Raw genomic sequence first — 26,012 nt, 5'->3', positions numbered from 1 at the left:
CATCTCTGAGATATCCCCTTCAATTTTTGTTTCTTGGAGACAAATTATATCTGCTCTCCATCCAGACAACAAATTATGTACGACCCTTCTCTTCTCCCTATCATTTAATCCCCTAACATTCCATGATATTAGCTTAAACTTCATCATGTGTTGAAGATTGTGTTCCTCCCCTTATTCCTACTCCCAGAACTTTTAAATTTTACGTCAAAGGCTACAAGACTTTTAAGCCCTTGTGCACCGTTGATCTTGAGTTTCTTGACTTCCGTATCCTGTTCCATTCTCCTGACTTGTCTGCAACTGTCCATTTGTAGCAGAAACTCTGTTGCCTCCTCTTCATGCCCTTGGAAATCGATCCCAAAGATTTTCCACAGTTTTATCAAGTTCTGTTGTACCCATGTTGAATTCACTTTATCTACATCTTGAACCCTTTGTTGTTGTTGCACCATAATTGGTACAGGTTCCTTCACCTCCCAATTAACTATCTCTGTGTTTGAGCTCTGTATTGCTAGCCCAATCTCCCCTGACTTTGTAATATTTCCATCATCTTCCCTATCTATGGAGTTAGGTTCTTCCTCTCCCGGTATCATCAAATCTCCTCTGATTTCTTCCTCCAGCAGCTCTGTCACGGCTTTTGTGTTCATGTTCTGCTTTGCTTCGCCTGAATTGGACACATGCAAGTCTGTCATGTCACCAGCCAATATATGGTCCTTCTGGGTTTCTGTGCAGCCGAGCTTTGTCCCTTGTAAATCATTAAAGATGACATGTGCTGCAAAATCAGGGCCATTGGGCCATTTAGAATTGTTATTCTTCTTGGGCTTTCCTAATGGGCCCAGTTCAGCCCTCTCATTTAAAAAACTCACATGCCTCTCACGTGCTCCATTCCCAATTGTCTTTCCAGCTGTCGAAGTACAGCCCACGTACTTCGACGTACTAAAATCCCTAAAAGGATGGGATTTTGGCACTATGTCGCATATGTTTACGCCATCAGACCTCGGGATAAAACTATTCCTTGGGCAAAGGACCTCATCTTCCTCGGTGACTATGCCTCCACTTTCCGACCTTATTTTGAATCTGGGTTTGCTTTCTGCCCAAATTGGAAAAAAATATGTAATTCCATCACAAGCGATAGAGACCTCTCTCGGTAGGTTTCTCCCGTTGTTTTTCACCAGAATCCTTGCCCACTTCAGGTGGTTTTTTAGCTCAGTTTCTTCTTCTGTCTCAATCCAACCTCCACACAGATCCCCAATTTCTTGGAAGACCTTCCTAGACCACAAATGCAATGGAATCCCCACTACTCTAATCCAAGTTTCATGCACAGTTGAGAGGCTAGGAGTGCACCCTGTTGTTGGCCTCCACCAATCTAGATGAAATATGCTACTCTTCCACCTCCATTGGCCTTGGACGATCAATTCCGCCATGTATCTGTTGGGGAATTCGAAAAGGAACATTTCGCTGTTCAATTCATATATGTTGACTCCAAAGACCTTTTTCCAGTTTGTTGAGGACCAGCTCCTGATATCCGCCAGCGTTGGTTTCTGCTTCTTGCATGCAGTGCAGTATCCTATAAGGCATCTCTTGAGGAGATCTTCTTCCTGAATATTCACTGGCTTAGTAATCAGAATGCTTCCTTTCTTGATGTTTATCTCGGCTCTTCTTAAATTACTGCTCCCCTATTTACTTTGTTGGACAGCCTCAGCATAAGAGTATTCATCCTCCGTCACCCTTGAGAAAGAATGTTCCTTCTCTCTTTGCTGATATTTAATGAATCTCTCAATCTTTAATGCAATATCCACCCAGCCTGCATTTAATGCAAGTTCCGGTATGATTAAGCCCGACCTTCCACCACTATTTAAGGTTATCAAGCTCATAAATTTCCCATATTCATTTTGCTTCTTAGTACCAAAAAGCTTTGTCTCTCTTTCTGCTATTTTCCATCTTCTCGTCTCCTTTTTGTGCTCCTTTGAAGCCTCTCTCAGGCAGAAACATATCCATTCCATAGCTTTCTTGCTCATAACTGACCTCGTCATCAACTTTCTGCTTCTTTCAACCCATTCATACCATTCATACTTGCTGGAGTTCCATCTAGTGATGTCGAATGACTTAAACCCAGCATTAAAATAAATTCTATTCTCTTCCATCCTAGGCTAAAGTGTGTAGAAATTATCACAGTGGGTGATAATTGTTGGCTTAGAAAGAAAAGGCTAAGATTCCGGTGGTTGCTGCTGGAAAAATGGTCTTCTACTGCCCTAGAAAGTAGGACAGAGAAAGTGCATTGGTATTCGTGCCTGGGAGTAAATACTTAGCTTGTAATTTGCAGGGATTAGAACTTTTAAGTCCCGAATTCTGAATCTTATTGTGAGTATCGTATTGGGTCTTGTAGAACAAGGGCGTTAAAAATGATATGAAAATGTGCTAGGAGTGTTTGAATTAACTGATGCAAAGGGTCCCCTATAAATACGCTGCATCACTTTGCTGCATATTAATAACAGACCTTTATCAATCAAAAGAGTAGGTGTTGCAAGGGGCTAAATGCTGCATTCAAAGGTAGGCAGTGGGACAACAACAACAACAACATACCGAGTGAAATTCCATCGAGTGGGGTTTGGGAAGGGTAGAATGACCTTACCGCTACCTCATGGAGGTAGAGAGGTTGTTTCTGAAAGACGCTCGGCTCAACTGCATCAAACCTAAGCAGAAGAAGAAGCAATGAATAAAGCATAACAAAATAAGATAAGCATTGTAAGGTCTACAACAGAGAAACAATAATAACAGCAAATAGTGTGTAACCGTAACACAATAATAAACAACATATGGCATGACTAGTACTATGATGGGAACTAACAAGCCTAGGCCTTCGCAAGGCAAGGCAACACTCTATCCCTACTAACCTTCTACCCTTATACGTGACCTCCACTCTTTCCTATCTAGAGTCACGTCCTCAGTAATATGAAGTTGCGCCATGTCCTGTTTAATCACCTCTCCCAGTACTTTTTTGGTGTACCTCTACCTCTGCGTGCACTTCCAACAACCAACCTCTCACATCTCCTCACTGGGGCATCAACGCATCTTCTCTTTACATGCCCAAACCATTTGAGTCTCGCTTCCTTCATCTTGTCCGCCACAGAGCTCACTCCCACCTTCTCCCGGATTACTTCATTCTTAATCTTGTCTCTCCTAGTATGCCACACATCCATCTCAACATCCTCATCTTCGCAACATGCATCTCTGAACATGTGAGTTCTTGGCTAGACAACACTCCAGACAACAAGGACGGTCTAACCACCACTCTGCAGAACTTACATTTAAATTTAGGTGATATCTTCTTATCACACAAGACTATAGAGGCAAGCCTCCATTTCATCCATGCTGCCCCAATGAGCCACCTATAATTCCAGCATCACTTGGTGTGTATATACTCTCAACAAGGGTGTCGCTTCTTGAGGAAGAGTGGTTATTACATTACATTTCAACCTTTGACATTTCTGACAAAAGGTATAGCGAAAGGATCTGTATGTTCGGTGCTAACTAACTTGGGGAGATCTCATCTGTTTGAGGCCCAAGTGGCTTAATACATCCTGGAGGTGTCTGCTGCCAAGTGGTTTGGGGTCCAAGAGGTGAAAATCAAGCTTCTGGATCTCAAGTTTACCAGGAGCCTTCTCTTAGGCATACAAGGCCTGGGTTGTTAAATATGCCTTTATTCAGAAACTTAGCACGAGTTGCAAAGCCATTACCTGATCCCTGTTATTTACTTCGAAGAAATTCAAGAAAAATCATACGATTCTGCTCTGCAACAGCTTCTAAAATTTTACTTGTCCACAGTAACTTGGTCTTCCATTTTTAGTATAAATATATTTATGATTATGTAAATTGTTTTACATCGTCGAACAGCAAAACTTAAGACATTTTGTATGTTGATACAGAATCTCATTTGCTGATCCAGTTGCTGTGAGGCATTCTTTAGAAATTCTCTCCAATTTAGCGACAAGTGATCCGTATGCAGTTGCAATGGCATTAGGTAATTTCCTGAACAAGGTGTTTTAGCTTTTGACAATCCTTTAATTTCCTGAACAAGGTGTTTTAGCTTTTGACAATCCTTTCTTTTGCTTTAATAGTATGAAGAACTTTAATTTCTGAACTCCAAATTCTATTATTGGTAACTTACAATACTGTGCACTGCTATGCTGATTCTCATTTTATTTTAATGAACATGGACAACATATTTTACCTACATTGGAGCTCCAGGAGCATGTATGCAGAAGCACTTGCTGTCCTCCCTAAAGAAAAAGTTACTAAAAAAGAGTGGTATAAAAGAGTATAATACCACAAAAGTTCACCAAAAGGTCCGAATTAAAAATGTGGAGGATAGAGATGACTGGCAAAGGGTAAAACCTGTCAAATGAGAAAAGGTCTTAGCTAAAGTACCATAGATGCCTTGAGGACATATTCTTTATTTACTTGTTCCCAAAAGACTAAAATGGATGTCATTTTCATGTCCTGTTTCTGTTCTTATCCTCACTTAATGTAATTAATTTGTTTGTGATATTTAATTCTCCATGAGGCTTAGTGAGTCCAATCATTGAGGTTTTATTCTTTGCTTCAAGAATCATCAGAAGAGAGAGACAGAAATAAATAAACAAGCAAACTAAAGTGCCTACAAAGGTAAAGTGCTTCACCTGACTGGCTCTCAAAGGGGCCTTTCTCATCCAAGACGACTTAATCAAGAGGAATAATTTTTCTTTTTTTTTAAATTGTTAAGTTGTATTGATTAGCATTAAGGGTATGCTGGCCACCTCCAAAAGAGATCAATTGCAAGCTTCCTATCAAATCTACAATCTAATCTACATCTTCAATACAAAGTTGTTTACACCAAAAAATGTGAAGATACAATACAATTCCATTCTACTTTATGTATGGAATTGGAAAGCATCTCTTATTTCTTTCCTTTCATATTGACCACCATATATATGATATGATGGTATTAATCTCCACCATCCCTTTTGACTTTTAATTCCTCCCCTCCTAATCCAGCAACTCAAAAGATCTGATGTGTGCTCTGGCATTATCTAGCTAGTGCTTGTAATGTTGAGGAAAATGTTCTGGTGAACTTGCAATGTAAGACTTCTTGAGTAAGGCAAGCTGTCTTAATCTTTAACGTAGTAAAACATTTCACTTTGGTGGGCAAGACACTCTTCCAGAAGTACCTTCAAGGATATTGTGTTCCCCCAATCATCTCATGTAGACCACTCTTATATTCACTTTTGACTGAGAAAGCCCCATCCTTGCTGAGTTTCCACAAGACCCTGTCTGTATAATCAAGAGCAATATTATACTAGTTAACAGATGCTACATGTGTCAGCAAAGCTCAGAAGTGTCAGCTATCTCTTCCTTCACTGCCCAATTGTAAAACTGTAGAAGATCTATTTTTGGTCTGAAATGGGTTATGCCAGAGAAAATAATGCAAGCCTATGAAAGTTATTATTCCCCGAGTATTCATAAAACCTTCAAGAAAATCGGGGAAATGGCTCCAGCAGTAATTTCTTGGTGTCTGAATAGATAAAAACCAAAGATAGTTTGATGGCATCTCAAATCCAACCTACTTCGTCAAGGCTGCTTGTTTAGTTAGAGCCTGTTTGGATTGACTTATTTTAGGTTCTTTCTAGCCAAAATAAATTGTAAGAACTTTTGTGGTGTTTGGGTAAAATAAAAAGTGCTTTTAAGCCCAAAATAACAAAAATAAGCCAAAAACCATAAGTTAGAATTCCTAACTTATGCCTTGTGGACTATAATTTTTTTTTGAAATAGGTAACTTTGTATTATATCACAAAACAGTACATGGGTTGCACTGAAACCATTATATACAAATGTCTCCTTTCCACTTGTTTCAGTCTATATTGAGTCTAAAACATCAATTACTGATACAGTGTCATTGGAGTATACTTGATTGCACCAAAAACATAACAATAAAATGCAGTTTAACTTGACTTTCTGGACATCATTCTCTATGCTCTCAAAACACCTAGAATTCCTTTCTTTCCAAATAGTCCACCATATACTAGCAGGGATAATTCTCCATCTGTTTCTGTCCTTTGCATTCACCTCTGCTGCCTCCCAACTCTTCAAAGCCTCTGAGACCTTCCTGGGCATGGTCCAGGAGATGCCTTTGAGATTCAAAAAAATCCTCCATAGTTGTTGGGTATACTTGCAATGTAGGAACAGATGGTTCACTGTCTCTAATGCCTCCCCACAGAGAAAGCAACTAGAGCATTAGGTTATCCCTCTTTTCTTCAAGTTATCTTGAGTCAGAGCAGCTTCTTTGGCCAATAACCATATGAAGCATGAGATTTTATGAGGTATTTTGCTTCTCCATATTTGCTTCCATGGCCAACTGTATGCTTGTCGGTTTGTCTGATCCATCAACTTGTAGGCTGAGTTAACTTTGAATTCCCCTCTGCTATTTCCCTTCCACCACATAACATCTTCCCCTGTTTGTAGCCCATTAAAAGCTTCCACAGTGTTGAGAAATTCTGCCACTCTTGCTATTTCCCAGTCATTGAATTGTCTTCTGAAATTGAAGCTCCACCCCTGATTTGTCCATAACTCTGCTATAGTATTGTGTTGTCCCAAAACTATATTGTATATGTCAGGGAAAAGAACTTCCAGGTTTCCCATTTCATGCCACTCATCTTTCCAAAATCTTGTCTTGCTTCCATCTACAACTTTGATCCTTGCATTACTCTTAACTTCATCCCACATGTCTCTTATTGATCTCCACAAACTCACTCCATAAGGTGTAGTCACTTCTTTGGTCATCCACATATCTTCGCCTTCATATTTTGCACTTATTACCCTTTTCCTTAGCATCTGATTTTCATTGGCAAACTTCCACAACCATTTCATTTTGAGAGCTTTACTCTGTACACTGTACCTTCAAGTTCTTTATCCCCATATCCCCTACCTTCTTGTCAGTTATAACTACCTTCCACTTCACCAAATTGAAGCCTTTCCTCACCTTGTTGCCATGCCATAGGAATTTTCTCCTGATACTGTCCAATCTCTTGATGACTCTTGCTGGTATTGGGAACAAGGTCATCATGTAAGTTGGCAAGGAATCTAAGACTGAATTGATGAGAGTCAGTCTACCTCAGAAGGACAGATACTGAGTTTTCCATCTAGCCAATTTCTTTTCACACTTCTCCAGCACACCATTCCATATATTAACAGAGTTGGAGTTTCCGCCTAGAGGCATTCCCAAGTAAGTTGTTGGCAGAGTACCAATTTCCCCACTAAGGATTGCTGCTAGGCAGTTCATATTTGTGACTTCATTGACTGGATACACTAAGCTCTTCCTCCAGTTGATATGTAATCCAGACATCCCTCCAAACTCTCACCACCCTCTCTTGCAACATCAAAGCTTTTCAACGAGGCTCTGTTGTTTGCTGTTTTGATCATACTATTCAGCCCCTCCATAGTGATTAAAACAAAAATGGTGACAAAGGATCACCTTGCCTGAGACCTCTCTGAGTATTGAAAAATCCTGTAGGAGCTCCGTTCATAAGCACGGAAAACTTAACAGTTGAGATACAATACTTTATCCATCTCAACCAATTTTGTCTGAAGCCCATTCTTTCCAGTATCTTCAGTAAATACCTCCAGTTGACATGATTATAAGGGGTCGTTTGGGTGGGAACAAGTTATACTGGGATTTTTTTTTTTTTAAAAATAAGTTATTTCACCATGTATATGGTATAACTTATCCCAGCACTCTAGCAAAAATGGTGGGATAAATAATCCAATGACTACCTAATACCTCCAACCAAACATGGGATTAGATAATCCTACATTTTATCCTGGGACTATTATACCTTATACCTCACACCACACAACTCCTAAGTTATAAGCCCATCCAATCAGGCCCTTCATCATTTCGCTGGAATTATCTCACCCCTGGTAATAGTACATATCTTTTTGTGGATTTTATTAGCTCCCTGATAGTAGCGTAGACTCACCAACAGTACTTTTGTCAAAAAAAGAAGAAGATAGTAGCATAGACTCACTTGTATTGGAGCAATTTAATCCTTCCTGTTTTGTAAGTTATGCATCTTTTTGATGCTTTTTAATGAAATCCCTTTTACATGAAGAGAAAAAGATACAAGCAACTATGATTATAGCCAGTTGTTAGACATGTTGGAGGGAGCACTTTGAATTCATTGTGGTTTAAAGATATAATGCTGTATCTTGAACAAGGACGTAAAAGACAATGAGATCAGGGGAAGTGGTATTAAATAAATCTCCCAGTTGTGTTGAGTAAATAGGATGTTTGGAAGGTATGAGGGTTTCATATTTTTGGTTTTTCTCCATTGATAAGTTCGAATTCTGTCAAGGTCCTCACATTCCCTAAACATGAAAAAGAAATATATTTCTTAATAAATTTCTGAAGTGTTCCTTCATGAATGGGAGGAAAAACTTGAAAATCCTTGCTTCATCAGTTGAAAGGAAGAGAAGGAACTCATTGAATAGAATGAATGATGTGTCGTGCAAACAGACCACCGTTCAATTAGTAAGAAGTGAAATAAGATGAGGAAAGGGCCTACAAGTTGCAACGTTCTGGGCTTCTGGGATATCTTCGAACTTTCATGAGTTAATATTGATTAGTATGTGGACTCTTTAAGGATGACTGCTTTTTCTGTCTGTATTGATATTCCTTTTTGATTAATACCTCTGTATTTGTTTACTTGTGTGTTCTCACTTGACAAGTAGCATTGCTTTAATGTTTTGTTGTTGTGGTGTCTTATGCTAAGACCCATGTAAAAGGGCATCCTTATGGTAATTTTCATGAAATAAATCGAGTTTCTTGGTGGATGTCCTTATTGGTAAAAGGGGAATTTCTTGGCGTATGTATCTGATTGATGATTTGAGTTGGTTTTTTGACTATAGCTTTTTTGTCTTTTTGTAGGGAAGCTTGTGCAGCCCGGTGGTAAGTTAATTTATTATCTCTGATTTCATAGTCATTTATTATCCATTAATACTATCAGAATTTGTTTGAATCAGGGGCTCTACAAGATGTACTCCATATGCATGATGTTCTTGCTAGAGTTGCACTTGCCAGGTTGTGCCACAGTATATCCCGAGCTCGGTCATTAGATGGTATGTCTGTTTGAAATGTATTCTGAGCAAGCACGTTCCTTTTCTGTTTGGAGACTGGGAGTAGATAGTAAGACTGATTGCTGGCGAACTCTGTATTGTGTGTGCAGAAAGGCCAGACATTAAGACTCAGTTCAATTCGGTGCTGTATCAGCTACTACTTGATCCTAGTGAAAGAGTTTGTTTTGAGGCTATCCTTTGTGTGCTGGGTAAAGTTGATAATGCTGAGAGGTAGCTATATCTTCGAAACTTCTCTTACCATAATGTCAGAGATAACTGCCTAATTTGTAAGATTAAGCACGTAATTTTCTGTGGAGTTATGGACTCTGCAGGTCTGAGGAACGAGCTGCTGGATGGTACAGACTGACCAGAGAAATTCTCAAGCTTCCAGAAGCACCTTCAGCTAAAGACTCAAGTTCTGAATCAAAGGATGGAGCTCCTTCAAAGTCCTCCAAAGACAAGTCTTCAAAGACAAGGCGTCCTCAACCTTTGATCAAACTTGTGATGAGGAGGTCTTCAAGCTTTTCTTTTTGCTCTCCTGACCCCCCAAACCAAACCAAACCAAAATCTTTTATGCTCCAACTATTTTGTGATGAATTGTTCAGCTAACACCCCCATCACTTTGACAGGTTAGAGAGTTCTTTCCGCAGTTTCTCTCGGCCTGTACTTCATTCAGCTGCACGGGTGGTGCAAGAAATGGGCAAAAGTCGTGCAGCAGCTTTTGCTTTGGGCTTACAAGATATTGATGAAGGAGCTTATGTTAAAACAGTTCCAGAAAATAATGACTCATATGATCAGGATCATAATGAAACCTCTCACCCTGAAGGTACTGAAAATGAATTAGCTTTTTAGCCATAACTCATAGTCTCTCTCTCTCTCTCTTTAATGTTCATGGAAGGTTCAATTTATGATACTAAATGTTTGTAAAAGACATACCCAATGAAAGATTAAAAATTACTTGTATGTAGTGCAAATGATCTTTGTCAAGGTCTTAAACTATAGTAGACATAATCATATCACTTATGGGTTGATATATAAATTTGCATTTCGGGTCAAATGGAGAGAAAATAAGTGTGAGATCTAGAGACTTTCCGGTTTATCAGAACACCTAAAATATGTATGTAGGAATCGTCATAAATGTGAGGAGTGAGGACTGTGGGATTTAAATGAATTCCCCATAACCAGGGTGCACAACAAGGATTTGTCTTGAGCCTATACTTATTTACTCTAGTCTTAGTTGCGCAAACTCTTCATTTTTGATGCCGCACCCGTGTCGGATTCTCCAAGAATACACTACTTTTGGTGAATTCGACACGCACCCCTTGACATTTTTGAAGAGTCCAAGCAACATAAACTCTAGTTATATATGAGTTAACAAAATTATACAAGATAGAGTTCCATGGTGCATGTTATTTGCAAACGATATTTTGTTAATTGATGAAATTAGCAATGGAGTCGACTAAGAGCTTGAACTATGCAGAGCACTCTAGATGGTAAGCGTTTAGGATAAGTTGAACTATGCAAAATCATTCTAGAGAGTAAGAGTTTAAGATAAGGTAATAGATGGATGGGGGGAATCTGGATGGAGGCATTAGGTAGTAAAGGGGGTATAGTTATTATATGGGATAAAAGATCTTGGAAGGGGGAGATGGTGGAGAGTGGAAATCAGATGATCACTTGCAAGTCGAGTGGCATTAATGTAGATTTCACTTGGTTTCTTACAGCAGTATATGCTTCATGTGATAGAAATGAAAGGAATGAGTTATGGGAAGAATTAGGTGCAATGAAGAGCTTTTGTGAAGGACCTTGGGTGGTTTGTGGCGATTTCAACACTACCAGATTTCCTTCAGAAAAAACAAATTGTACCAGACTTTCAGGTTCAATGACAGACTTCTCTAGATGTACCAATGAACTAGAGCTAGTAGACCCCCCTTTATTTGGGGGATCTTACACTTGGAGAGGAGGGTCAAATCATAGAAATGCATCAAGGATTGACAGATTCATGTATTCATTTCCTTGAGACGAATTGTTTAATCAAATCAGACAGAGTTCCTTGCCTAGTCTGGGTTCTGACCATAATCCAATTTTGTTGTCATGTGGGGATGAGGTCTTCAAGAGATCATATTTCAAGTTTGAAAAATGGTGGCTGAATGTGGAGGGGTTCAAATCCAAAGTACAAGACTGGTGGAATTCTTTTAATGTGACAGGAAGAGCAGACTTTAAGTTAGCAACAAAATTGAGTCTTTTGAAAGTAAAACTCAAAGAATGGAGCAAGGAGAATAAAGGTAACTGGAGGGATAGAAAGGATCAACTTCTGGAGCAAATTGGAAGTTTGGAAATCATACAAGAGGCCAGACCTCTTACTGATGATGAGTTAATGATGAAAGCACAATGGGCCATGGAGTATGAAGAAATGGCTAGAAATGAAGAAATCCATTGGAGACAGAGATCCAGAATTCAGTGGATCAAAGAGGGTGACAAGAACACAAAGTATTTCCACAGAATGGCCACTGCGCCTAAGGGAATCAACACTAAAGATTCTTTGATGATCGATGGGGTAATGTCCTCTGATTCTATGGAGATTAAGAGGTCCATTGAGGATTTCTATCAAAATCTTTACAAAGAACCTGAAAGTTGGCGCCCAGATTTGAATATTTTTGATGTTCAAACTATTACTATGGAGGAGCAACAATGGCTTACAAGAAGGTTTGAAGAGGAAGAGGTGTTAGAAGGGATCAAAATGTGTGCAACAGACAAGGCACCTGGTCCGGATGGTTACACAATGATTTTTTTCAAACTTTCTGGGAAACTATAAAGGAGGACTTAATGTTAACCTTCCACAATTTCCACTCATCAGAAATTTGAAAAAAGTTTTAATGCTACATTTGTAGCTTTGATTCCAAAGAAGGTGGGGACAAATGATCTGAGAGATTTTAGACCAATTAGTTTGATCACAGGGGTGTACAAAATCATAGTCAAGGTTCGAGCAGAAAGATTAAAGAGGGTGATAAGCAAGCTTGTGAACAAACACCAGATGGCCTTCATTAAAGGCAGACAGATAATGGATGCCGCTTTAATTGCTAGTGAGTGTATTGACACTAGAATTAGAGGAGATGTACCGGGGGTTATGTGCAAGTTGGATATTGAGAAAGCCTATGACCATTTAAATTGGAAGTTCCTGATCAACACTCTAAGACAAATGGGGTTTGGAAATAGATGGCTCGGTTGGATAGACTTTTGTATTAAAACCACCAGGTTCTCCATCCTTGTTAATGGAGAACCCGTAGGTTTTTTTCCAGCAGAAAGAGGACTTAGACAGGGGGACCCTCTATCTCCATTCCTTTTTATTATAGCTATGGAGGGATTTGACAGTTTAATGAGAAAAGCATTGCAAAATAATTGGATCAGAGGCTTCAATATAAGAAACAGGGAAAATGAGAGTGTGGAGTTGACACATTTATTGTATGCTGATGATACAATAGTGTTTTGTGAAGCAAACCAGGAACAATTATGCTATTTAAGAGTGATTCTGGTAGTTTTTGAGGCTTGTTCTGGACTCAAGGTTAACTGGAGAAAAAGCAGTATCCTTCCTGTAAAAGAAGTTCAACAGATTCAAACACTAGCAAACATCTTGAGGTGCAAGGCAAGGTAGAGAAGCTACCAACAGTTTATCTAGGGGTAAACCATAAAGCCATTACTATTTGGGATGGAATTATTGAGAAGACTGAGAGGAAGTTGGCACTTTGGAAGTCTCAATACCTTTCATTGGGAGGCAGAGTCACTTTAATAAACTCTGTGCTAGAATCCTTACCAACTTATGTGATGTCCCTTTTCCCTATACCTGGTGAGGTGGTCAAAATTCTAGATGCTTTGAGAAGGAATTTCCTCTGGCAAGGAAATAAAATTGAGAGCAGTTTCAATTTAGTAAAATGGGCAGAAGTTCAACAAGGGAGGAATTATGGGGGTCTGGGAGTAAGGAAGCTCATGTTACATAACAAAAGTCTGCTAAGCAAGTGGCTATGGAGGTACAACCAAGAGGAGCATGCACTATGGAAAGAGGTTATACAACACAAATTCGGCCAAGAAGGGGAATGGTGTTCAGATGAAGTAACAACCACTTATGGAGTGGGAGTTTAGAGGACTATCAGAAGCTTTTGGCCGACTCTAGAAGTTAATACAAAAGTTAAAGTTGGGAGGGGGGATAAGGTTTTATTCTGGAAAGAAGACTGGATTGGTCAAGGATCTCTTCAAAGTTTGTTTCCTGGACTTTATTCTATCAGTATGCATCCGGATAGCAAAATCAGTGAGATGTGGTCTCAACAATGGTGGAGTTTGGTATTTAGAAGGTTGTTAAATGACTGGGAGATAGAAGGGGTAATTGAACTACTGAATATGATTGAAGGCTTTCCAGGCACTAATTTGGAAACAGACAGTCTATTATGGAGACAACACCCAGATGGAAGATTCTCTGTCAACAGATTGTACAAATGGGGTCTATCAGTAACTGGAGGAAGGAAAACAGGGCCATGGAGTGCTGTTTGGAAGAGTGGCTCCCACTAAAGTGTAGTGTTTTGTCTGGCTGGTAGCTAGGAGAGCCTGTTTGACGCATGAAGCATTACAGAAAAGGGGCATCAACATAGCCTCTAGATGCTTACTATGCAAAGAGGCACTGGAAACCAACAAACACTTATTTTTGCATTGCAAAGTAACAACACAAGTATGGGCTTTATTCTTCAATTTAGCTAGCCTAAACTGGTGTATGCCAGAACACACAACAGATTTATTGAGTTGTTGGATCAGAAGGGGGGGCAGCAAGAGTCAAAAGAAGTGGTGGAGGACAGTACCTGCTTGTATCTGGTGGAATGTTTGGAAGGAAAGGAATTAGAGGATTTTCGAAGGAAAAGAATGCTCAATACAAAAGATTAAATGGAAAGTAATTACTTCCTTAGGTTTTTGGTGTAAAGAACAAAATATAGAAGAAGAAATCCTATTAGTTGATTTCGTAGGTTCTTTGTAAGTATTTCTGTTTCTTTTTTCTTCTTTTTTTCTCTCTTTGTTAATACTTTTTGGAGGTGGCCAGCATAGCCCTTAATGCTGAGGAATACAAGTTACCTGTTCAAAAAAAGGAAGTAAAAGTAAGACATTACATACTCGACTAGTTTAACTACAATCAAAGAATGAATTTGAGGCGATTACACCGATTTGCGGTGATTGGTCAAGTACCAACAATATAGATATCTAGGTTCAATGTTTCAATAGAATGACATGATATGTGAATATTTAACACACTTAACTAAAACAATATGAGAAAAATGGAGGAGTATTACATGAGTATTATGCAATAGTAGCATAATTATCAAAGTAATGGGATTTTGAGATTTAAGAGTAATTTCCAAGATTGGGAGGTGACCGAGCTTCAATGGTTGCTAGATTTACTCCAAAAGCAAGGTGAGTATATTGATAGATTTGATGCTTGTTGGGAGTTGGGAACAACAATTCATTCTTAGTTAAGTCTTGTGAGAAGCCTCTGGTTAGGGCACATAGTTTTTTACACGCCTCGGTTTGAATTCCTAAGGTGTCGAGAAAGTTATGCATCTTCGTGTGGCTAGCTACTACAACAACAACATACCTAGTGAAATGGAGGGTAGAATGTACGCATACCTTACCACTACCTTGTGGAGGTAGATAGACTGTTTTCGAAAGACCCTTGACTCAAGTAAAGAAGAAGACGGTAAAGAAAATATAGTAAGTAACATGGTAATGGTCCAAAGTCTATTAGAAGGGAGCAAAGATAACAACGAAATACTGTGATAATCAATAAACAACATACTAGAACAGACTATTGAAAACATGAATACAACGTGCAATATATCAAAAACAAGAAATACAATAAAACAACTAATACAATGGCAAACACCAACCACCCTAAGCAAGACAACCCTACACTACCTACTAACCTGCTATCCTAATACGTGGCCTCGACACCTTAATCGGTAACCTGAAGCTGCGTCATATCCTGTTTTATCACATCTACCCAATAATTCTTCATCTTACCTCTGCCTCTCTTCGGTACCCTTTATAACTAACCTCTCGCACCTCCTCACTCTATGCATTTCCTCTTCACATGTCCAAACCTTCTCAGTCGCGCTTCCCTCATCTTATCCACCACAGAGGGCACTCCCACCTAAGTTGCTCGGACTCGGGTGCGGGTGTCCTATAAGTGTGTGGATCTAGAGGTCGGATCCTTAATGATCTAATTTTTAAGATTCGGGGATATGGATCCATGTATGGATACGGTAATCCCTAAATATAATAAAATTATCTAAAAATAGAGTTATTAAACCTAAATTATGAGATATTATGTGGAGAATTTGAGGCGAATCCTAGAAAGAGATTAAAGGAAAATGAGTGAGATAGCTAATGAATATAACATGTTACCAATTTTAAAAAAAGGAAAATGAGTGAGATAGTATTCCATTTTCTTCAATTTCACCTTAGCTTTTGTATTGACTATATAATCATTTAAATTGTCCATACTTTTCCCATTGATTTTGGTCAAAGTACCCAAAATCGATTGATTATATCCCACACCCACACCCACACCCACACCTATACGCATACCCATTTAAATTGACTATATAATCATTTAAATTGTCCATACTTTTCCCATTGATTTTGGTCAAAGTACCCAAAATCGATTGATTATATCCCACACCCACACCCACACCCACACCCACACCTATACGCATACCCATGTCGTGTCGACATGGGTGCGACACCAAAAGTGTTGAGTCCGAGCAACTTAGACTCCCACTATATCCTGAATATCCTCATTTCTAATCTTATTGCTCTTAATATGGCCACACATCCAACTTAACATCCTCTTCTGCACAACATCCATCTTTTGGACATGGGAGTTTTTGAGCGCCCAACACTTTGCTCCATACAACAATGTCAGTCTAACCACCACTCTATAGAACTTAGCTTTGAGTTTTGGTGGTACCTTTTTAGGAAATGAAAAGTTGACTGCATGAGCTGGTGTTCTCTTTGTAAAGAGGCGGGTAAGGATGTGGACATACTCTGTTACATTGCAAATTAGCCTCTAGGTTCAAGCAATGCTACATGTGAGTGAATGTTGGGCATCTAAGGCCAATAAATATAGTAAAAATGTGAATATTAAGCTGATTATCGGGTCATACAAGATTCTTTTGAGAGTGCTAACTGTATATTCAAGAGCACACAAAACTATGATGGCATCCAGATTTTCAAAAGATCTAGTGAGTCCTAATGAACTTAATTATAGTTGGTAAATATTGAAAGAGAATATTGTTGAATTGTGTGTCTACATTATTACATTGTGGACTTATTTATAGATACTATTCTTATTCTAAATAAGATTGTATATACTATTGCTATTCCTACTAGGATTCTAACACTCTCCCTCAGGATGGTGCATTCAAGTCATAGATACCTAGCTTTCTATAGATGTAATTAATACGAGGACCGGCGAGGGACTTTGGTGAAGAATTTGCAAGTTGATCACATGACTTCACAATTTTGTAATAATATATCCTGAGAGTATCTTTTCCTTGACAAAGTGACAATCAATCTCAATGTGCTTAGTCCTCTCATGAAATACTGGATTTGATGCGATATGAAGGGCCACTTTATTATCACACGCAAGAGGGCCACTTGATTATCACGCGCAAGTTCTATTTGATCGATTTCTCCAAATTTTAGTTCTCCCAGCAACTATTTGATCCAAACCAGCTCACAAGTTGCTATGTCCATTGCTCAATATTCTTCTTCTGCACTATCGAGCAACCACTTTGTTTCTTACTTTTCCAGGACACTAAATTGCCTCCTACTAAAACACAATATTCGGATGTAGAACGTCTATCAGAGGGCGATCCTGCCCAATCAACGTCTGTATATCCAATGATATGCTCATGGCCTTGATCCTCGAAGAGTAGTCCTTTACCTGGAGCTGGCTTTCTATATTGCAGAACGCGAACAACTGCATCGCAATGACTATCACATGGGGAAGTCATAAACTGACTTATATGTCTAGTCTAGTCAGTGTGAGATAATTTAACTTTCTAACCAACCGCATTAACCTTTCAGGATCATTGTGTCGCTCCCCTTGTCCTGACAAGAGTTTAGCATTTAGATCCAGGTTTCTTCTGCTTAATCCTAGAATCTACAGCTTCATTAGCAATCAACATTGCATCCATAATTTGTCTCCCTTTTATAAAAGCCATTTGTTGTGAGTCTACCAGTCTATCTATCACAGCGCTTTCAACCTTTCTGTGAGAACTTTGGAGAGTATTTTGTAAATGCTCCCTATGAGGCTAATTGGTCTGTAATCCCTTAACTCATTGGCTCCTTTTTTCTTTGGAATGAGTGCAATGAAAGTAGCGTTGAAACTCTTCTCGAAGACTTCTTGCTCATAAAAGTTTTGAAATGTGTCCATGATGTCTTTCTTAAGTACATCCCTACACTTGATGAAGAAACCCATTGTGTACCCATCTGGACTAGGAGTCTTATTGGCTGCACATAGCTTTAGGCAATTTAGAACTTCATTCTCCTCAAATCTGCCTTGCAGGGACATTTTCTCCTCTTCAGTCAACATTGGACATTCAACATTATTATAAGGTCTCCATTGATGTGTTTCTCTATACAGGTTCTTATAATATGCTATTATCTCCCCTTCAATTCTGCTTTTCTCTTGAGTAACCTCTCCTTGTATCATGAGTTGATCTATACTGTTATATCTCCTGTGAGCATTTGTCATTTTGTGGAAGAATTTGGTTTTCTTGTCTCCCTCCTTCAACCATAGTACTCTTGATTTCTGTCTCCATGAAACTTCATCTTTCATGACTAGCTCTTCATACTCAAGTAAGACTGCAGCCTTTTTTGTTGTTTCCTCCACAGTGAGAGTTCTTTTTACCCTTTCTGTATCTAATTCTGCTAACTGCTCTAACAATCTCCTTCTTTGACTGCCCAGATTTCCACCCTCCTCTTGTTTCCATTCCTTTAGCTTAAGTTTCAGTGCTTTAAGTTTGCATGCCAAAACATAATCAGGTCTTCTTGTGTAGCTGAAGGAGCTCCACCACTCTCTAACTCTATCCACAAATCCTTCTGACTGCAGCCACCAATTTTCAAACTTGAAGTAGCTTTTATTCCTCTCCCAGCAGCCAGTAATCAAAGGTATTGGTATATGCTCTGAGCCCAGCCTTTGAAGTGGAATCTGTTTCAAATTGTTGAAGGTATCATCCCATTCTTTAGAAATCATGATTCTATCAATTCTGGAGGCTGCTTCCTGTTGGTCTCCCTTAAACCATGTGTATGCAGCATCTTCTAATTGCATGTCAACTAATTCCATGTCCTCTTGAAATCAGAAAACTCTCTCATTCCCTTAGTTCTTCTGTTGCAGTTCTTCTTCTCAGATATGTACCTAGATACATTGAAGTCCCCGCACATTGCCCAGGGTCCCTCCATCAGCCCCCTTAGTTCTTCCCGTACAACTCTCCTTTCCTTGTAACAGTTTGGAGCATACACTCCAGATATATGGCAGCTAAAATTCTGGGTTTGTGATTCAAATTTACAAGTAATGGTGTAGGAACCAATTTCCAAGACCTCCCCCATCCATGCCCTCGCATCCCACATTAGTAAGATACCTCCTCTTGTTCCACTTGCTTCTAGACAGGCATATCTAATCCCCACCTGCCTTCCCAAATCTGCTTTACCATCTCTGAGATATCCCCTTCAATTTTTGTTTCTTGGAGACAAATTATATCTGCTCTCCATCCAGACAACAAATTATGTACGACCCTTCTCTTCTCCCTATCATTTAATCCCCTAACATTCCATGATATTAGCTTAAACTTCATCATGTGTTGAAGATTGTGTTCCTCCCCTTATTCCTACTCCCAGAACTTTTAAATTTTACGTCAAAGGCTACAAGACTTTTAAGCCCTTGTGCACCGTTGATCTTGAGTTTCTTGACTTCCGTATCCTGTTCCATTCTCCTGACTTGTCTGCAACTGTCCATTTGTAGCAGAAACTCTGTTGCCTCCTCTTCATGCCCTTGGAAATCGATCCCAAAGATTTTCCACAGTTTTATCAAGTTCTGTTGTACCCATGTTGAATTCACTTTATCTACATCTTGAACCCTTTGTTGTTGTTGCACCATAATTGGTACAGGTTCCTTCACCTCCCAATTAACTATCTCTGTGTTTGAGCTCTGTATTGCTAGCCCAATCTCCCCTGACTTTGTAATATTTCCATCATCTTCCCTATCTATGGAGTTAGGTTCTTCCTCTCCCGGTATCATCAAATCTCCTCTGATTTCTTCCTCCAGCAGCTCTGTCACGGCTTTTGTGTTCATGTTCTGCTTTGCTTCGCCTGAATTGGACACATGCAAGTCTGTCATGTCACCAGCCAATATATGGTCCTTCTGGGTTTCTGTGCAGCCGAGCTTTGTCCCTTGTAAATCATTAAAGATGACATGTGCTGCAAAATCAGGGCCATTGGGCCATTTAGAATTGTTATTCTTCTTGGGCTTTCCTAATGGGCCCAGTTCAGCCCTCTCATTTAAAAAACTCACATGCCTCTCACGTGCTCCATTCCCAATTGTCTTTCCAGCTGTCGAAGTACAGCCCACGTACTTCGACGTACTAAAATCCCTAAAAGGATGGGATTTTGGCACTATGTCGCATATGTTTACGCCATCAGACCTCGGGATAAAACTATTCCTTGGGCAAAGGACCTCATCTTCCTCGGTGACTATGCCTCCACTTTCCGACCTTATTTTGAATCTGGGTTTGCTTTCTGCCCAAATTGGAAAAAAATATGTAATTCCATCACAAGCGATAGAGACCTCTCTCGGTAGGTTTCTCCCGTTGTTTTTCACCAGAATCCTTGCCCACTTCAGGTGGTTTTTTAGCTCAGTTTCTTCTTCTGTCTCAATCCAACCTCCACACAGATCCCCAATTTCTTGGAAGACCTTCCTAGACCACAAATGCAATGGAATCCCCACTACTCTAATCCAAGTTTCATGCACAGTTGAGAGGCTAGGAGTGCACCCTGTTGTTGGCCTCCACCAATCTAGATGAAATATGCTACTCTTCCACCTCCATTGGCCTTGGACGATCAATTCCGCCATGTATCTGTTGGGGAATTCGAAAAGGAACATTTCGCTGTTCAATTCATATATGTTGACTCCAAAGACCTTTTTCCAGTTTGTTGAGGACCAGCTCCTGATATCCGCCAGCGTTGGTTTCTGCTTCTTGCATGCAGTGCAGTATCCTATAAGGCATCTCTTGAGGAGATCTTCTTCCTGAATATTCACTGGCTTAGTAATCAGAATGCTTCCTTTCTTGATGTTTATCTCGGCTCTTCTTAAATTACTGCTCCCCTATTTACTTTGTTGGACAGCCTCAGCATAAGAGTATTCATCCTCCGTCACCCTTGAGAAAGAATGTTCCTTCTCTCTTTGCTGATATTTAATGAATCTCTCAATCTTTAATGCAATATCCACCCAGCCTGCATTTAATGCAAGTTCCGGTATGATTAAGCCCGACCTTCCACCACTATTTAAGGTTATCAAGCTCATAAATTTCCCATATTCATTTTGCTTCTTAGTACCAAAAAGCTTTGTCTCTCTTTCTGCTATTTTCCATCTTCTCGTCTCCTTTTTGTGCTCCTTTGAAGCCTCTCTCAGGCAGAAACATATCCATTCCATAGCTTTCTTGCTCATAACTGACCTCGTCATCAACTTTCTGCTTCTTTCAACCCATTCATACCATTCATACTTGCTGGAGTTCCATCTAGTGATGTCGAATGACTTAAACCCAGCATTAAAATAAATTCTATTCTCTTCCATCCTAGGCTAAAGTGTGTAGAAATTATCACAGTGGGTGATAATTGTTGGCTTAGAAAGAAAAGGCTAAGATTCCGGTGGTTGCTGCTGGAAAAATGGTCTTCTACTGCCCTAGAAAGTAGGACAGAGAAAGTGCATTGGTATTCGTGCCTGGGAGTAAATACTTAGCTTGTAATTTGCAGGGATTAGAACTTTTAAGTCCCGAATTCTGAATCTTATTGTGAGTATCGTATTGGGTCTTGTAGAACAAGGGCGTTAAAAATGATATGAAAATGTGCTAGGAGTGTTTGAATTAACTGATGCAAAGGGTCCCCTATAAATACGCTGCATCACTTTGCTGCATATTAATAACAGACCTTTATCAATCAAAAGAGTAGGTGTTGCAAGGGGCTAAATGCTGCATTCAAAGGTAGGCAGTGGGACAACAACAACAACAACATACCGAGTGAAATTCCATCGAGTGGGGTTTGGGAAGGGTAGAATGACCTTACCGCTACCTCATGGAGGTAGAGAGGTTGTTTCTGAAAGACGCTCGGCTCAACTGCATCAAACCTAAGCAGAAGAAGAAGCAATGAATAAAGCATAACAAAATAAGATAAGCATTGTAAGGTCTACAACAGAGAAACAATAATAACAGCAAATAGTGTGTAACCGTAACACAATAATAAACAACATATGGCATGACTAGTACTATGATGGGAACTAACAAGCCTAGGCCTTCGCAAGGCAAGGCAACACTCTATCCCTACTAACCTTCTACCCTTATACGTGACCTCCACTCTTTCCTATCTAGAGTCACGTCCTCAGTAATATGAAGTTGCGCCATGTCCTGTTTAATCACCTCTCCCAGTACTTTTTTGGTGTACCTCTACCTCTGCGTGCACTTCCAACAACCAACCTCTCACATCTCCTCACTGGGGCATCAACGCATCTTCTCTTTACATGCCCAAACCATTTGAGTCTCGCTTCCTTCATCTTGTCCGCCACAGAGCTCACTCCCACCTTCTCCCGGATTACTTCATTCTTAATCTTGTCTCTCCTAGTATGCCACACATCCATCTCAACATCCTCATCTTCGCAACATGCATCTCTGAACATGTGAGTTCTTGGCTAGACAACACTCCAGACAACAAGGACGGTCTAACCACCACTCTGCAGAACTTACATTTAAATTTAGGTGATATCTTCTTATCACACAAGACTATAGAGGCAAGCCTCCATTTCATCCATGCTGCCCCAATGAGCCACCTATAATTCCAGCATCACTTGGTGTGTATATACTCTCAACAAGGGTGTCGCTTCTTGAGGAAGAGTGGTTATTACATTACATTTCAACCTTTGACATTTCTGACAAAAGGTATAGCGAAAGGATCTGTATGTTCGGTGCTAACCAACTTGGGGAGATCTCATCTGTTTGAGGCCCAAGTGGCTTAATACTTCCTGGAGGTGTCTGTTGCCAAGTGGTTTGGGGTCCAAGAGGTGAAAATCAAGCTTCTGGATCTCAAGTTTACGAGGAGCCTTCTCTTAGGCATACAAGGCCTGGGTTGTTAAATATGCCTTTACCTTTCAGAAACTTAGCACGAGTTGCAAAGCCATTACCTGATCCCTGTTATTTACTTCGAAGAAATTCAAGAAAAATCATACGATTCTGCTCTGTAACAGCTTCTAAAATTTTACTTGTCCATAGTAACTTGGTCTTCCATTTTTAGTATAAATATATTTATGATTATGTAAATTGTTTTACATCGTCGAACATGCTACTCTTCCACCTCCATTGGCCTGTTGTTGGCCTCCACCAATCTAGATGAAATATGCTACTCTTCCATCTCCATTGGCCTTGGATGATCAATTCCGCCATGTATCTGTTGGGGAATTCGAAAAGGAACATTTGGCTGTTCAATTCATATATGTTGACTCTTAAGACCTTTTTCCAGTTTGTTGAGGACCAGCTCCTGTTATCCGCCAGCGTTGGTTTCTGCTTCTTGCCTGTAGTGCAATATCCTATAAGGCATCTCTTGAGGAGATCTTCCTCCTGGATATTCACTGGCTTAGTAATCAGAATGCTTCCTTTCTTGGTGTTTTTCTCGGCCCTTCTTAAATTACTGCTCCCCTATTTACTTTGTTGGACAGCCTCAGCATAAGAGTATTCATCCTCCATCACCCTTGAGAAAGAATGTTCCTTCTCTCTTTGCTGACATTTAATGAATCTCTCAATCTTTAATGCAATATCCACCCAGCCTGCATTTGATGCAAGTTCCGGTATGATTAAGCCCGACCTTCCACCACTATTTAAGGTTATCAAGCTCATAAAAATTTCCCATATTCATTTTGCTTCTTAGTACCAAAAAGCTTTGTCTCTCTTTCTGCTAGTTTCCATCTTCTCGTCTCCTTTTTGTGCTCCTTTGAAGCCTCTCTCAGGCAGAAACATATCCATTCCATAGCTTTCTTGCTCATAACTGACCTCGTCATCAACTTTCTGCTTCTTTCAACCCATTCATACCATTCAGACTTGCTGGAGTTCCATCTAGTGATGTCGAATGACTTAAACCCATCATTAAAAGAAATTCTATTCTCTTCCATCCTAGGCTAAAGTGTGTAGAAATTATCACAGTGGGTGATAATTGTTGGCTTAGAAAGAAAAGGCTAGGATTCCGGTGGTTGCTGGAGGAAAAATGGTCTTCTACTGCCCTAGAAAGTAGGACAGAGAAAGTGCATTGGTATTCGTGCCTGGGAGTAAAAAAATTCAAAATTTGAGTAATGGATGCATTGGATAAACAAGACAAACTAGGCACCATCTTTTGTAGCTTGAACAAATAAGGATGTCCGAAATGTTTGTGAATTATGTCTGGAGAACCTGTAGTTGGACATGCTATTGAGGAGTTAGGAGAGGTAAGGTATTAAAGACCTTGTGATTCATATCCTACACCAATTGTTTGTCCCATACTATGGTCATGCATGACAATGGGTCCTCAAGAAATAGTATGCCACAATTTAGGGCACGAGTCAAACGACTGACAGATGCAAGATTAAAAGGAAAACTAGGGAAATAAAGAACAGAGTTTAAAGTGATAGAGGATAGGGAATTAGCTTGTCCAACTCCGTTTGCTTTGGTTTGGTTACCATTGGCTAAAGTGACAGCTGGAAGAGACTGTGAGTAAACAATATTTGACAAAAGTGATTTATCACCAAGAATATGATCGGAGGCGCCAATTTTATCAAAAAAAAAAAAATATGATCGGAGGCGCCGGAGTCCACAATGCATGATTCAAAAGTAGGAGACGGTGCAATTGAGGCTACTGGTAGAGGTATGTCCTTGCTTGATATTGAAGATACTCATTATATTCCTCTTCAGATAAATAAACCCATTTATTACCTATGGCATTAGATTGAACAACATGCACATTCTTTGGGTGGTTGACCATTCAAAGAATAACATGATTCATGAGTTTGTCCAAGCCTATCACAATAAGTATACTTAGGTCGAGAATAACATACGTCACGAGTTTGTCCAAGCCTCTTACAATAACTACACCTAAGTCGAGATCTTCCAAAGCGACCTCCCCCTTGTCGATTCTTCATGGACAGTGATGTTTGATTGTCTGTTCTCCTCATTAAGGGTTCCGACTTAATCATAGGACTGAATTGAGATCAGAAATGAACGTAAGCAAATTTTGTATTGAACTGCTAAAAAATGATTGAAAGGGGTCTTAACAGATTTTGCCGGAAAACTGACAAGGGTCGCAGGATTGACGACTGAAAAGTGGTCAAAATCTGAGAAGGAAAAAAAAATTATTAGGGTAGGGTTGGAATGATGACACGACCCTACTGGAAAAGAGAAGCACAACACTGACAGAAATAGACTGATGCAAATCAGCCCTGACAGTCACAGGAAATTGATGCACGATGACCAGTCTGATTGAGTTTCTCACCAATGGTCTGATATCATATGAGAAATACTGAAAAACAATATTATTGAATTGTGTGTTTACATTATTATATTGAGGCCCCTATTTTAGAGATACTACATTAGACTCCTTATGCAATTAGGATTCCTATTCCTATTCTAAATAGGATTGTATATACTATTCCTATTCCTACTAGGATTCTAACAACAATGATTCTAAAATCTCTAGTATTGATTTAGACTCCACTACAATATATTCTTTATGCCAGAAATGTAAAAACAAAATGCAATCAAGCTTTGAAATGAAGGGGACTAAACAGGAACAAGAGGGATCCACTGAAGAAGATCCTTATCCTTCTCCTTCCCTTTTATCAAAAGAAGGGTGAGATCTGGACAAAATCTATGGATGCAATTCTGATTGCAACTTCATGATAGAAAAAATAAAAATAAAGACCGCTTCTGGTTTGAAAAACCTCTTTTGAGTCTTTTCGATTATAATCAATGGATTCTCTACATAAAGAATAATCGATTAGAACAAGCTGTAAGAACTGAAATGTCACAGTATTTGTTTGACACATGCAATAGTGATGGAAAACAAAGAACATCTTTTACATACCTGCAAACTTTATCAACTTTTTTGGAAAATGATAAAAAGAAGGATACCCTAATTGTCACTCCAAAATATGATCCCTAATGATTAATCCTCAAAAAAAATATATGATCCCTAATGAACTTCAGTGGGTTTCTATAACAAGGAAAAGATCTTCTATAGAGAGTTAAAATTTCCCTCAAAACACATTGCATTCCTTTCTCTCCAAACTGTCCACCAGATTGCAGCTTGTTCGGGTCATACAAGATTTGACGACATTATGAATGATCAAATCCGATAGGTGAAAATAGCACAACAAAAATGAGAGTTGACAGCCTGATATGGTTCGGTCATGTGGTAGACCTCCAAATACATATGCATGTTTGTGTGGCACCATGATGATTGAATGCACTAAATGGGATAAAGTGGACTTAAATTCAAATGGAGGAAAAGTTGTGTTAGAAGACTTACAATATCTTAGAATTTGATAAAGT

The 26,012-nt window shown here is 39.4% G+C and overlaps 1 protein-coding gene across 2 annotated transcripts in view; it reads left to right on the top strand.

Moving 5' to 3' along the window:
- The window catches only part of LOC125869194 (uncharacterized), a 78,373-nt gene that overhangs the window by 18,102 nt on the left and 34,259 nt on the right, over positions 1-26,012 (top strand). For both annotated transcript variants that reach the window (XM_049549757.1, XM_049549758.1), the window contains 6 exons: positions 3,921-4,015; positions 8,954-8,974; positions 9,049-9,144; positions 9,252-9,372; positions 9,474-9,653; positions 9,771-9,967. In XM_049549757.1, the coding sequence (XP_049405714.1) occupies positions 3,921-4,015; positions 8,954-8,974; positions 9,049-9,144; positions 9,252-9,372; positions 9,474-9,653; positions 9,771-9,967 (710 nt within the window). The remainder of the gene's footprint in view (positions 1-3,920; positions 4,016-8,953; positions 8,975-9,048; positions 9,145-9,251; positions 9,373-9,473; positions 9,654-9,770; positions 9,968-26,012) is intronic.

The sequence above is a fragment of the Solanum stenotomum genome, chromosome 6 (genome assembly GCF_019186545.1).
Source record: "Solanum stenotomum isolate F172 chromosome 6, ASM1918654v1, whole genome shotgun sequence".
NCBI classification, from domain to species: Eukaryota; Viridiplantae; Streptophyta; class Magnoliopsida; order Solanales; family Solanaceae; genus Solanum; species Solanum stenotomum.
Note: the sequence above shows the minus strand (reverse complement) of the source record. Positions and strands in the feature narration are given on the sequence as shown.